The sequence below is a fragment of the Anolis sagrei genome, chromosome 5, assembly GCF_037176765.1.
Source record: "Anolis sagrei isolate rAnoSag1 chromosome 5, rAnoSag1.mat, whole genome shotgun sequence".
In the NCBI taxonomy this organism is placed as follows: Eukaryota; Metazoa; Chordata; class Lepidosauria; order Squamata; family Dactyloidae; genus Anolis; species Anolis sagrei.
The window spans coordinates 65,969,316-65,981,668 of NC_090025.1; the positions used below are offsets into that span (position 1 = coordinate 65,969,316).

The following is a 12,353-nucleotide window of genomic DNA, read 5'->3' on the forward strand; positions in this document are numbered from 1 at the left end:
CACTATAATGGTATAGTACAGTATAGTAATATATAATACTGATATTGTACTATACTAATAATATAATATATATTGTGTGTGTATGTATATATATATATATTTATTTATTTACTGCGCTTATATACCGCAATTCTCAGCCCTAGGGCGACTCATTGCTGTGTACAACATGAAAAAAAATAGGTGCAAATTACAAACCATAGTGCAAAATAATCCACAATTCATCATTATCATAAAAACATCTTATCAAAAAATCACATTACTACCAAATTTCTACTATATATATCTATCTTGTAAGCTGCTATGAGTCCCCTTCGGGGTGAGAAGGGCGGCATATAAATGTTGTGAATAAATAAATAAATTTTGTGTATTATCTGCCTTGATATTCTGGGTTATATGGCTGTGTGGAAGGGCCCTTAGAGAGGAAAAGGAAGGAATTGGAGTGACATCTACACTGCTGAATTAACACAGTTTTGACACTGGTTTAACCGCCAGGGCTCAGTGCTGTGGAATCCTGGGAGTTGCAATTTTGGTGAAGCCCTAACACCCTGTGGACTAGATCGAACACTAACATAGGAAATATTGCATGAACACCAAGCACAAAGTAGCTGCATGCAATACCATCCTGTGGAAACTTACTGGCAGCACATGGGGTGCAGATCCAAAATTAATAAGAACATTGGCCCTAGCCTTGTCTTATTCAACTGCTGCGTATGTCTGCAATGTTTGGCACAAGTCTGCTCATGCAAAGCAGGTGAACATAGCATTAATTTACGACATTTATATGCTGTCCTTCTCACCTTCTTTCTTCTCTGTTGATAAACTCTACAAGCTAGCTGGTATCCCCCCCACCCCCGATGTGCAATGGGAAGTTACTGCTAACTGTGAGAGAAATATAGTTGAACACTGTGAAAGCCACCCATTGCATTGCTATCAGCCTCCTCCCAGATGACTCAAATCAAGGGAAAGCTTCATGAGAACCACCACTCCTCTTAACAGCCCCAAGCAACGGCAAGAGTATCCCTCTGGGCATCTAAACCAGGAAATCCCAATCGGATGCCCCTCCAGGAGAGTCTTCCTCCAGGGACAAACCAAAAATGGGCAACTTGGAAGTCCCTGAACAGACTCTGAAGCAGAGTGGGCAGATCAAAAGATAACCTGGCAAAATGGCACTACCTAAAAGAATCCCCCACCCTGTGTGACTGTGGAGCAGAACAGACAACTCTGCAACTGTATGCTTGTCCACTATGCCCTGCCTCATGTATGGAGGAAGAATTGTTGGCAGCTACAGATAATGGTGTTGCTTTTGCCCGTTTTTGGTCAAAGGGTATTTAGCCTTTTGTGCTCCTTCTATTTTTTATCAGTTTTATACTGCAATGCTTTTGATACGAAATAAAGAAAAAACCCTGTGGACTTTGTAGAACTGCAACTCCCATGACTGCATGGCACCCAGCAATGACAGTTAAAGTGGTGTGAAACTGCATTTAATCTATAGTGTAAAGCAGAGCTTTCCCAACATGAATGTGTCGCGCAAACTTAATGAGAGACCTCTATGAGAAATAACCAATAAATCATATGCTTAAACATAAAAATGCAAGGTTTTCATGATATATGATGTGACCCCATACATTTTTGTATTACAATTTAGATATGTGTCTGGTTTGCTAGTAAAACTGAATTACTGTGTTGCAAAATGATGCTTGTCTAAAAATGGTGTCACCAACATGAAATGGTTGGAAAGCTTTGGTGTTGATGTTGTTCTGAGACAATGCTGTTATTTCATAGGACGGCACAGCCTTTTGGTTTACAACAGAGTTAAGGAGCTATTGGCGCTTCTTTTGGACTATATAACTCACTTCCTCTATCATTAGATAGATTAGATAGAGGGGTGAGGAGTTGTGGTCAAGATTATCTGAAGAATGTTTATATCTGTTGCTCATTTTCATATTGTTGTGTGTGCTGGACTTGTATGTGATATTGTATATCTTTGGGCGCGGGGGGGGGGGGGGGGTTGACGTATGGCCAGAAGACAGCTCTCCCCACATTGAGCATGTTTGGCACTTGAAATTACTATATTTTTTGAATTCTGCAACACTTTATTTACCATCTAAACATCTCTAAAAATGGATTGCGTCTTAGAAACATGGGTTCTTACACACACACATACACATTTCTATTGGTAGCACTAAAATTAGTTTACATCAATGGCATTTTTAAAATGGAAGAAGTATTTGAAATGAGATCTGTCAATACCATGTGTGTCCTAAAGACAAATTAATGTGTTCCAAAACAAATCAGGCTTAAACTCTCCCTTAAAAGAGAAACCATTGATATCCATAAGCATGCGGACAATTTCAACAGAAATGAAGAAACCACAAAAATGAACAAAATTTAGCTGAAAGAGACCCTTCAAATCCTTATTATATAGAATATCACAGGCTGATGTTTAACACTGCCAACTCATATTTTGATACCTCAAATGTTAGACCTAGGTATATTTGACCCGCTGATTTTTAAAAAATGGCACCGGTTTCCCCCTACAAGCTCTAGTTTGTGAGATGCAGAGAATATGTGATATACCAGTCTTCTACTGCTTGCCCATAGAAAATAATGATAACTACATCTAAGAAAGTAGAACTGATGCAGTCTACTTTTACTATGATATTGTTATTTTTGTTTGCTATGTTTTTTGATATTGTCATTTATGCATTGTTTTTATTCTTGTTTTGATTTGTACTTATTTCTGTAATCTGCCCCGAGTTCTGTTGGAAAAGGGATGTGATATAAATAAAGATTATTATTGTTAAATGCAATTTTCTGAATCAATGTCCCAAGTAACTCCAGGAACAGGCTAAAAAAGCAAGACACTAAGAAAAATATGTGTTATTAGATATTAGATTGTTAGGGCCAAAGTACAAGTGGACCATTAAGAGCTGCATAAAAAGATAGTCCTTTCCCGTCAAAAGATGGCAGATGGTTCTTGACAATAGCATTCTTCTATTCTTACCGCTAAATGAAGGATGCTTGTTTTGTCTGCATGTACTTTGGGCAGACAAAGAGTTTAGCCAAATCTCAGAAAAGAGTTCTTCCTTTTGTTCATCGCAGGCTATAAATGTATCAATAATTTGTATTTTTGAAGCACCAAATTTATGTCTGAATATTATTGTCAGTATATGTTTAATGTTTTGCCTGTTTATATGCTTAATGTTTTAGAATTCCTGATACACTGTCAAGATGAGCCCTTCACAGTGGGACTTTCCGGTGGAACTATGTTGCCGGCCTATGGCTTTTGTTACACTCACGGGCTTGGATGTAGTATATAATGCTGTTCATCGAGCGGTTTGGGATGCCTTTTGTGCAAACAGGAGAGCTGACAGAGTGCCCATTTCTTTTAAAGTACTGCCTGGTGATCATGAATACCCTAAATGCAGAACAAAGGTATTGCTTGAAGTCTTAGCTATGTTTACTGAGAATCACTTACAGTTTATACTGATCTTTGAATGTTGCAGTAATAAGTTTCCTACTTGAAGATTGCTTATAGGTTTAAACTGTCATTGTGAAGGAATCATTTCAAAAGTAAGTGCAGAATTATAATTTAAGTCTCAAAACTACTAAATGGGTTGGTTTATTAAATAAGTTATTATAAATAGAGTAGAAACCTTTTCTATGATTCAAAGCAAAAACTGTTGTCAGTTTGCACCATTGGTTAAGCAGTTCAGAGAACCAGTGCAACACCATCGTACCCATATTTGCTCAGAATTAAGTGCCCAGAGGTTAGAAAGCTTAGGCTTTAGAACATGTCTTTTAAGACTTCAACACAAATAATTAAACAAGCAATGATACAGATTTTGTTTCCTTCAGAAACCATTATCAGGAGTGACATAAATAAAACAAAATGTTCAGGAAATTGCCTTTGTGTATGTATGAACAGAGAGAACAGCTTCTCTTCATATTTATTTATTGCAGAGAACATCATATGAATGGTACATTCCAAAGGGTATCCTGAAGACTGGTTGGATGAACAAACATCTGAATTTGGTACCTGCCCTCGTTGTGGTTTTCTATGAGCTGGATTGGGATGAACCACAATGGAAAGAAAAACAGTCAGAATGTGCTACTAGAGTTGAAATTGTCAGGTATAATCTCTGTTGATTTATTAGTTATTAGCTATTCCTTAGTAAAGGTGTATTGCAAAGAAATGTTACCTTGTTAAACAGTTGTATTTCACTTTTCCCCTGTCTTCCACATTTAGGATAGACACTACTGCCCTACACATGTTAGAGCACCTTTACAAAAAATCATTGCAATACCTGTAATTCTGCTCTTAGATTGCTTCAAGTACTGTATTTTGTTGCATCATAGCCACACTTTTAATCTCTTTTTTATTGGAAAAGGGAGGGAGTGTGACTATTACACGATGAAATAAAATGTTGCCTTGTATTTGCCAGTTCCTGTTTCTTTAAAAAAAACCCAACTATTTGACTTCTGAAGCGAAGAGGAGGAAAGAGGGACAATTCTGTGATTATTTAAACTGTCTTTGAGGGGTCAGGGAGGGAGGAAGGTAGTTTTGTTTTAAAACTATCTGTAACAATTATGCAAGAAAAGAAAAAATTCATTGGGGAACCCAAAAAGCGGGGTGCATTGATTATGCAATGTTGACTATTATGTGGTGAAATGCCATAAGTGGCAAGTGAGATTTGCCTGAGATTTGAAAAAAAGTAAGGAGGAGCTCTTGCCTTTCCAAAAGAGGAACAAAGAATGCATCCTTTAAGTTGATTCGGTTTTATTTCGAATAATTCCTTAATACATTAGATTGTTTTGTTGACAGTTGTTTGAGTATTTGCAATCCTGAATCCAGCATTGTTCTTACAGGCAGAGTTTGCAAGGACGAAACACAAAAGTTGCTGTTGTTTTGATACAGAAGAAAACACCATTGCCTCCAGGTAAAGTATAGTTAGACTCATTCTGTTTTTGTTCTAGAAAACAAAGACAAAATTTTAAGGAACTTAATTAAGACTACGAAAGAAAATGGTGTAAATAAGGTAGGAGACCTCTTAAAACCCACCTGAGAAATTAAAAAAATAGGGTAAGATAAAGGACAGATAAAGAACTGGATAGCATGGTTAAGCTTGTCCCAAAGAATAAAGGAAATGAAAAAAAAAAAACAGATGCCCCATTAGATAGAATCGTTAATTGGAAAATAGAAAAAGAAAATTATTGGGGAATTATATAAGGAACTAACACCCTTATCTTATAAGACAAAATGCACCTTAGTAGAGGCTGGGAAGCAAGATACAAACTTTGATGAGAATTTAGTTAGGTCCTGGGTTGACAAAATCCAAAAAAAATAATCATCTAAAGATCAAGGAAACACAAAGGGAAACAATCACAAAATGGTTCAGAACCCCCTTACAATTGGCACACATTATGGGAAACATTTCTCATAAATCCTGGCGTAAGTGTGGGGAAATTGGGACATTTTGTCATATGTGGTGGGATTGCATTGAAATTTAAAAGTATTATAACACAGTCAGGGAAGTAATAGAGGAAATAATAAGGCAAAAATTATATTAGAATAAAGCCCGATTTCTGTCCCTCACTATAGAGGTAAAGAAGGGGAATAACGAATGGACAGAAATATTAAAACTTATGATATCAGCCATATATTCCACAATTGCCCAAGGTTGGAAAGGTAAAACAAGATGGGATCTGGAAACATGGTAGACTGACCTCTCTGAATAATTAACAACTTAATTAGTCAAAGGGAAAATAAATATTTGAATAGTAATTCCAAACAAGACTGAATAGGAAATTGACAAAACAGAAGGAAATTATAGATACAGAATTTTGAACCAGACCATCCAAACGATTAAATCAGTGTATTAAAATAGTCTGACCCAGATTGGGGGGGGGGTGGGAAGAGGGGAGGGGGATTTCTACATTAATTGGTTACGTTAGATAGAGGTTATAGTTCAGTAATATCTAGAGAACATCAGAAAATAGTTCTAACTGATAAAATAGGACCACTAGAGATAGAATAGCTGTAAAGTGTACTCTAATAAATTTGGGATGAATTGATATTCTTTTGCAAGATTTAATTACATACTTCTTAAAATTCACTAAAGTGGTTGATTAATGTACAATATTCCCAACAAAGTAGATGATATTGATTGATTTGTAGATATAGCTTAATAAAGTATACGAAGATTGCAAATTTGAGTCTGATTATACTTCTTATTGTGTTCATGTGGCCTTTTAGGAGAAGATGTCATTGCTTCTGAGCGGGCAGCAGCATTATGCAATGCTTGTGACCTGTCTGGAAAATCACTCTTTGTTTTGCCGCATACTGATCATCTTGTAGGTTATATTATACGGTAAGTAAATAATGTGAAAGGTGGGACTTTCTATTGATATTCTTGATGAAGGCTGAAATTCTCTTAATGTATGTTTGAGAGAAATCCCCTAAGTGAGATTTACTTCTCACATAACAGAATCAGGCTCCCTGTGTATTTCTGTTAAATTTTAAGAAGAATAGAATGATCCAGCTATTTCTAAACATCTCCACAGTGTAGAGCGGTTTCATTCAGATGTGGAGAACCTTTCCCAGTCTGTCTCTTGAGATGGAAAATGGGACACTGAATGATGTTTCTTGTTTATATATTTCTCCCAAATTGACTTCAGTGCATTTTTGTGCAAAATGTTAAATATAGTTGGGGTAAACTTTGAAAAAAAAATTGTGGAGTATCATTAAAGGTGGGTTTGCTCTAGGTATTTATTGACTATTTTTGCCATCAGTTAATCATGTGTATTTAGTTGAGGGGTCTTGGTAAATCAGCATGTATATAAACTAAATTGATTTAGTGGATCTCCTCCAGGTGTGACTAACAACTGGATTTACTCAATTAAAGCAGGCATGGGCAAACTTTAGCCCTCCAGGTGCTTACACAGCTGAGGGGGAAAGGAAAGGACCCGAAGCTGTTAAGAATTGTGGGAATTGAAGTCCAAAACACCTGGAAGGCAACAGTTTTCCCATGCCTGCTTTAGCCTATAAATAAATCTCTATATGTACTGGAAGTGATTTCTTTTACTTAGTATTTTTTGCATTTGATATTTTTTGCTCAGGCTAGAAAATGCTTTCTATGAACATGCACAGACCTATTACTACACAGAAATCCGAAGAGTAAAATCCCATAAAGAATATCTAAACAAAACGACACATCAGGTATAGTTAAAAAATGTTATTGAATTTATTATTGGAGTATTTGGGTGTACAGAATTTGCTGCACAAGAAGTAAAGTTTCATTTCTAACTGAACGTTTGCATTATTTTGAGGATAGATTAACATTAAAAACTTGTACTCATCAATATTACTGCTCCTCTGTTTTAGCACAAATGTTTATTCATACCTGTTAATGGTTAAATAGGAGTCCCACTGGAGCATTGTAGCACACCAAAATACCTGGGTGTTACTCTGGACAATGTTCTGACTTACAAGAAGCACTGCTTGAATATCAGGCAAAAATGGGTTCTAGAAATAATATCATACGAAAGCTGACTAGCACAACCTGGGGATCACAACTAGACACAGTGAAGACATCTGCCTCTCCACTTTGCTGCTGGATATGCATGCCCAGTGTGGCATACATCTCACCACGTTAAAACAGTAGATGTGGCTCTTAATGAGATATGTCGCATTATCACAGGATGTCTTCGCTCTACACAATTGGAGAAAATACACTGTTTAGCTGGTATTGCACCACCTCATATCTGCGAGGAAATAGCAGGCAGCAATGAAAGGACCAAGACATTGACATCTCCGGCCCATCCTCCATTCAGATGTTAGCCAGCAAGCCAATGCCTTAAATTAAGCAATAGCTTCCTAAGATCTACAGAGATAACTCACAGGAATGCTTCAGCAAGCAAGAGTCCAAAAGTGGCAGGTTAAAACCTGGAATCTCATTCAGTGGCTGATATCAGAAGACTGGGCGACTTGGAAAGCACTGAATAGACAGTGCTCTGGCACCACGAGATGCAGAGCCAACCTTAAGAAATGGAGCCACAAAGTGGAGTCCATGACATGCACGTGTGAAGAAGAGCAAACCGCAGACCACCTACTACAATGCAACCTGAGCCCTGCCACATGCACAATGGAGGACCTTCTCATAACAACACCAGAGGCACTCCAAGTGGCCAGCTACTGGTGAAAGGATATTTAATATAATGCCAAGTTTCTAACTTTATTTATGTTTTTAACACCATTATAACTGTATTCTCAATTTGCTTCTGACACGATAAATAAATAATGGTTAGATGATATTTCCTTGGATGGTAAATTATCTTTTACACAGTGTGGACACCTCCGCCCCCCAAAATGGGCTTGTATATGTTTCAAAGAAAGGGGAGAAGGGTTGACTGGGCAGAAAAGTATGCTTGGGAGCCAGTCATTTATTTCCTGTATCTCTGCTCAAAGCACCCAGAAAGATGGACCAGATAAAAATAAACAATATGGTGTTTTAAAACCAATAAAAACACTGGCAACAATTAGAAAGGGGCAGTGTACTGACCCAAGAGAAATAAGAATAGATGATATTACAGAGTAAAAGTATAATTGACATTTAAAGCATCATTTGAAATAAGTGCCTTCACTTGTTGTATTTTTATATTGTGCAAGATTATTGTTGGAGTCATTGCTACTGCCTTTGTTGAAGGTCACTTTAGCGTCACTGTCCTGAAATATTGCATATTTTCTATGTTTCAGCTTTTGTTTGTTAGGCATCAGTTCAAAATAGCGTTCTTCAGTGAGTTGAAGCAGGATACACAGAATGCTCTAAAGTAAGTATTGTTATGCAGTCCTGAAGTCTGAATTGCTTTTCCTCATGAAGCAATCTTCCTTGTCCACTTTCAAAAAGATAGGAATGTGAAACAGAGCATGGAAAACATTGTTTTGCTCAATTTCTTTAAGCAGTATGAGAGTGCTGTATCCAAACAAATACATACTCCATCATGTCATGCAGAATGTTGTCTGTTCCATCAGGAAACTTTATCTAAGAGACTCCCTTAAATTTCTAAAAGCAAACAATTTCCTCTGGCACCTAGCTAAAATACTCATTCTTTCCTTACATAATTATTTGAGAGTGGGCCCATAGTGCTGTAATTGAAAATTTAAGGAAGACGACCATGCCTTCACATGATCTAATTTAGAGGAGCTTCAGTGTGATGTTCATATCCTAGATGGAATGATTATTTTTTCATGCTGAAGAAAATGGGTTGCACTAGGGTTTGTTACGTTGTTTTTGGATCTTTCTGGATTGCACATTCACGATACCTGCGCTTCAATGTCTTATTTAGAAACTACAGAACTGCATACAATCTTGTACATGAATTAAGAGCTCATGAAACAAATATGTTGGAAATCAAGACTATGGCAGGATTTATAAATTACAAGGTAAGTGTTTTTTTTTAATTTTCAACATGGAAAGAAATTAGAGATCATGCGTCTTAACATGCAACTTCTGTATTGATGAAAAGTGGGATTCTTTGGAACACTAAATCAAGAGAAAGGAAATGCTTTGCATTGCAGATGGTGGCTGTGTCTGAAAACAACCTTGTCTTAGCATTTGGAAACAGTAGGATGCATACAACATGAATGTGGTAGATTCTGATGCATGTTGTCTCTATAGATGTTAGTGATTTTAAGGAGTATAATAATCCGCGGTTAAGGAAATTTGGTGAGTTATTCCACTGGAGTCCACTTAGGAATGGAACGCTGAATGGACAGAAGTGCAAAGCAATGGTTTGCTAGCATTTTTGCCTTGGGTTTTAAACTGTGGTTATTACCAGCCGTATTTGCTATTGCGTATGAATAGAGGTTCAGTTTAATATATCTACAAAGTCATCTGGAATACTGTATTGGGAGTAATTTCCAATGAATGCATTGCAAATAGATAGAAAAATATATTGCAATTCCCTGAATGAGTGTAAGATTTTGGAGAGTCCAAAGTCAAAAATTTGCAGTGTTAATGGGGCCAAAAATTAACAAGTTTTTGTGTGTAACGAGATATGAAATTTTAGACTTGATCCTATGAAAATATACATTTTAAATGTAATCTGTAGGCATAGCTTGAGAGGTTGCAGAGATGCAGACACAAGAACTCATAATAACTGAAGAAAACAAGGCCAGAATTGTATTAATTTGAGTTAGATAAACTTTTCCTACCATAAAACCAAAATCCAAAAATTGGATAGTCTTCCCATTATGCTTGAACACTGGCTAAATTCTCTGGCCAGCCTTCTAAGAAGCAATGATGGAATATATATATATATATATTTGTCGTGTCAAGAGCAACCGCTCCTGTTGTGAGAGAATTGGCCGTCTGCAAGGACGTTGCCCAGGGGACGCCCGGATGATTTCTGATGTTTTGTCATCCTTGTGGGAGGCTTCTCTCTTGTCCCCGCATGAGGAGCTGAAGCCGATAGAGGGAGCTCATCCACCTCTCCCGGGATTCGAATCTGCAACCTGTTGGTCTTCAGTCCTGCCAGCACAGGGCTTTAACCCATTGCGCCACCAGGGGCTCCATGATGGAATAACAACATGATATTCATGTGGGCACTAGTTGCTGTGTAGTTCCCTTTCCACCTGGGAGTGATGCTTTCCAAGTATTCTTTGAGCTTGGCCTGACAGTGTTAGGCTGTACCCCCAAGATCCATTAAGGGGAGCCCTGAGCAAAAAGGAGAGATGAGCATGTAGACCAGGCATGAGCAAACATCGGCCCTCTAGGTGTTTTGGACTTCAATTCCCACAATTCTATTAGGAATTGTGGGAATTGAAGTCCAGAATACTTGAGACTCTGCCCCTCCAAAACGGAATCAAGCCCATTCATGCTGCTAAAGTTGTTACCAAAAAACCTCTACTCAAAACCCAATTAGCAAGTGGCAATTCAAAATACATCATCAAAGGGATCACAGAGAGTATGAGGCATATGTGTTGCATTGCTGAATTAATTTATCACAATAGTACTGTGTTATAGTTTTGAAACAGCTGTTGACAGTTGTCAAATATTTTAATCTAAATTTTCTAACTTCGAATCTCTTTAGATTTGTCGCCTGTGTTTTCAACATAATACACCTCTGGATGCAATTGCACAGTTTCGAAAACACATAGACCTGTGCAAGAAAAAAATTGGAAGTGCGGAGTTGGCTTTTGAGCATGCTGCCTGGATGTCAAAACAGTATGTGATTTTATTAAGTAAATTTTAGAACTGCTGTTGATGATTTGTTAAGCTAATTCAAGATGGTTAACCTGTTACTTTAGTGTGCAAAGTTTTTCATGGCCTTTTCACATGTAACCTCTGTTATAACAGTAGGTTATGATGAGTGTTGTTCTATTATGTATGACATATGACATTGAAACAATGTCTTGCTGAAAGCTAATTATTTAATCAGTCAAAAACTGAGAACTACATTCAAAATAAAATTGATTATTGTTTTGTTTGAATTTTTAGTCCTTTATTTATATAGGCATTGAATGTTTGCCTGTTATTATGTTGGAAGCCGCTCTGAGTCCTCTTGGGGAGATAGGGTGGGATACAAATACATTGTTATTGTTGTTGTTGTTATTATTTTTTATTATAAAAGAAGCATTAACTAGATTTCCTGTCATTCAGTTTTAAGAAACCAGATGCCAACAGCCTCATACATGTAATGCAAGTATAAACTACAGGGTGTTCGATTCCTATATTCTCTATTATTTACTGGGCCACCTAGGATTATGGAGCTCAAAGCATTAGGAAAACTACAGTTGCCCAGTTCTGATGTAGTGGCTAAATATGTGATTAGTAACTTTCAGATAATTAACCAGGTGGGATCACTTCAGTTTTTTTGAAATAAATATATCAAGCATGAGAATTGAAACATATGATAGAAGTGTTTAACATTTTGGTTTTTTTCTTTAGAAGTTAGAATCTCAAACTCCTTGGAAATCAGGGTATTTTTATGACTCGTGAGCTGTGTATTGTCTACTTCCGTTTTTGAATGCTAGTATTTTAGTGTTTGAAAAATCTAATCTCTGTGTCTTTTGGGGGGAAAAACAGGTTCCAAGCTTTTGGAGATTTGTTTGATGAGGCTATTAAACTTGGATTGACAGCTATACAAACTCAAAATCCAGGTTTCTATTATCAGCAGGCAGCATACTATGCACAAGAACGAAAACAGTTAGCGAATATGCTGTGTAATCATGAGGTGAGTCAGAAGGGGCCTTAAACTTGTTTAAGGTCTAGCAAAAAGTGTTATTCTTATATTATTTGTTGTGCACAAAAGAATTATTAGCTTCTTTTAGTTTTGTATGCTGGTATCTACTT

The 12,353-nt window shown here is 37.0% G+C and overlaps 1 protein-coding gene across 1 annotated transcript in view; it reads left to right on the forward strand.

Annotated features, from left to right (window-relative positions):
• Positions 1-12,353, forward strand: part of TRAPPC11 (trafficking protein particle complex subunit 11) — a 43,282-nt gene that overhangs the window by 629 nt on the left and 30,300 nt on the right. The window contains exons 2-10 of the mRNA XM_060778652.2: positions 3,211-3,435; positions 3,964-4,133; positions 4,870-4,940; positions 6,257-6,371; positions 7,120-7,219; positions 8,756-8,829; positions 9,346-9,442; positions 11,092-11,225; positions 12,087-12,234. Coding sequence (XP_060634635.2) covers positions 3,232-3,435; positions 3,964-4,133; positions 4,870-4,940; positions 6,257-6,371; positions 7,120-7,219; positions 8,756-8,829; positions 9,346-9,442; positions 11,092-11,225; positions 12,087-12,234 — 1,113 coding nt within the window. The 5' untranslated portion in view covers positions 3,211-3,231. The remainder of the gene's footprint in view (positions 1-3,210; positions 3,436-3,963; positions 4,134-4,869; positions 4,941-6,256; positions 6,372-7,119; positions 7,220-8,755; positions 8,830-9,345; positions 9,443-11,091; positions 11,226-12,086; positions 12,235-12,353) is intronic.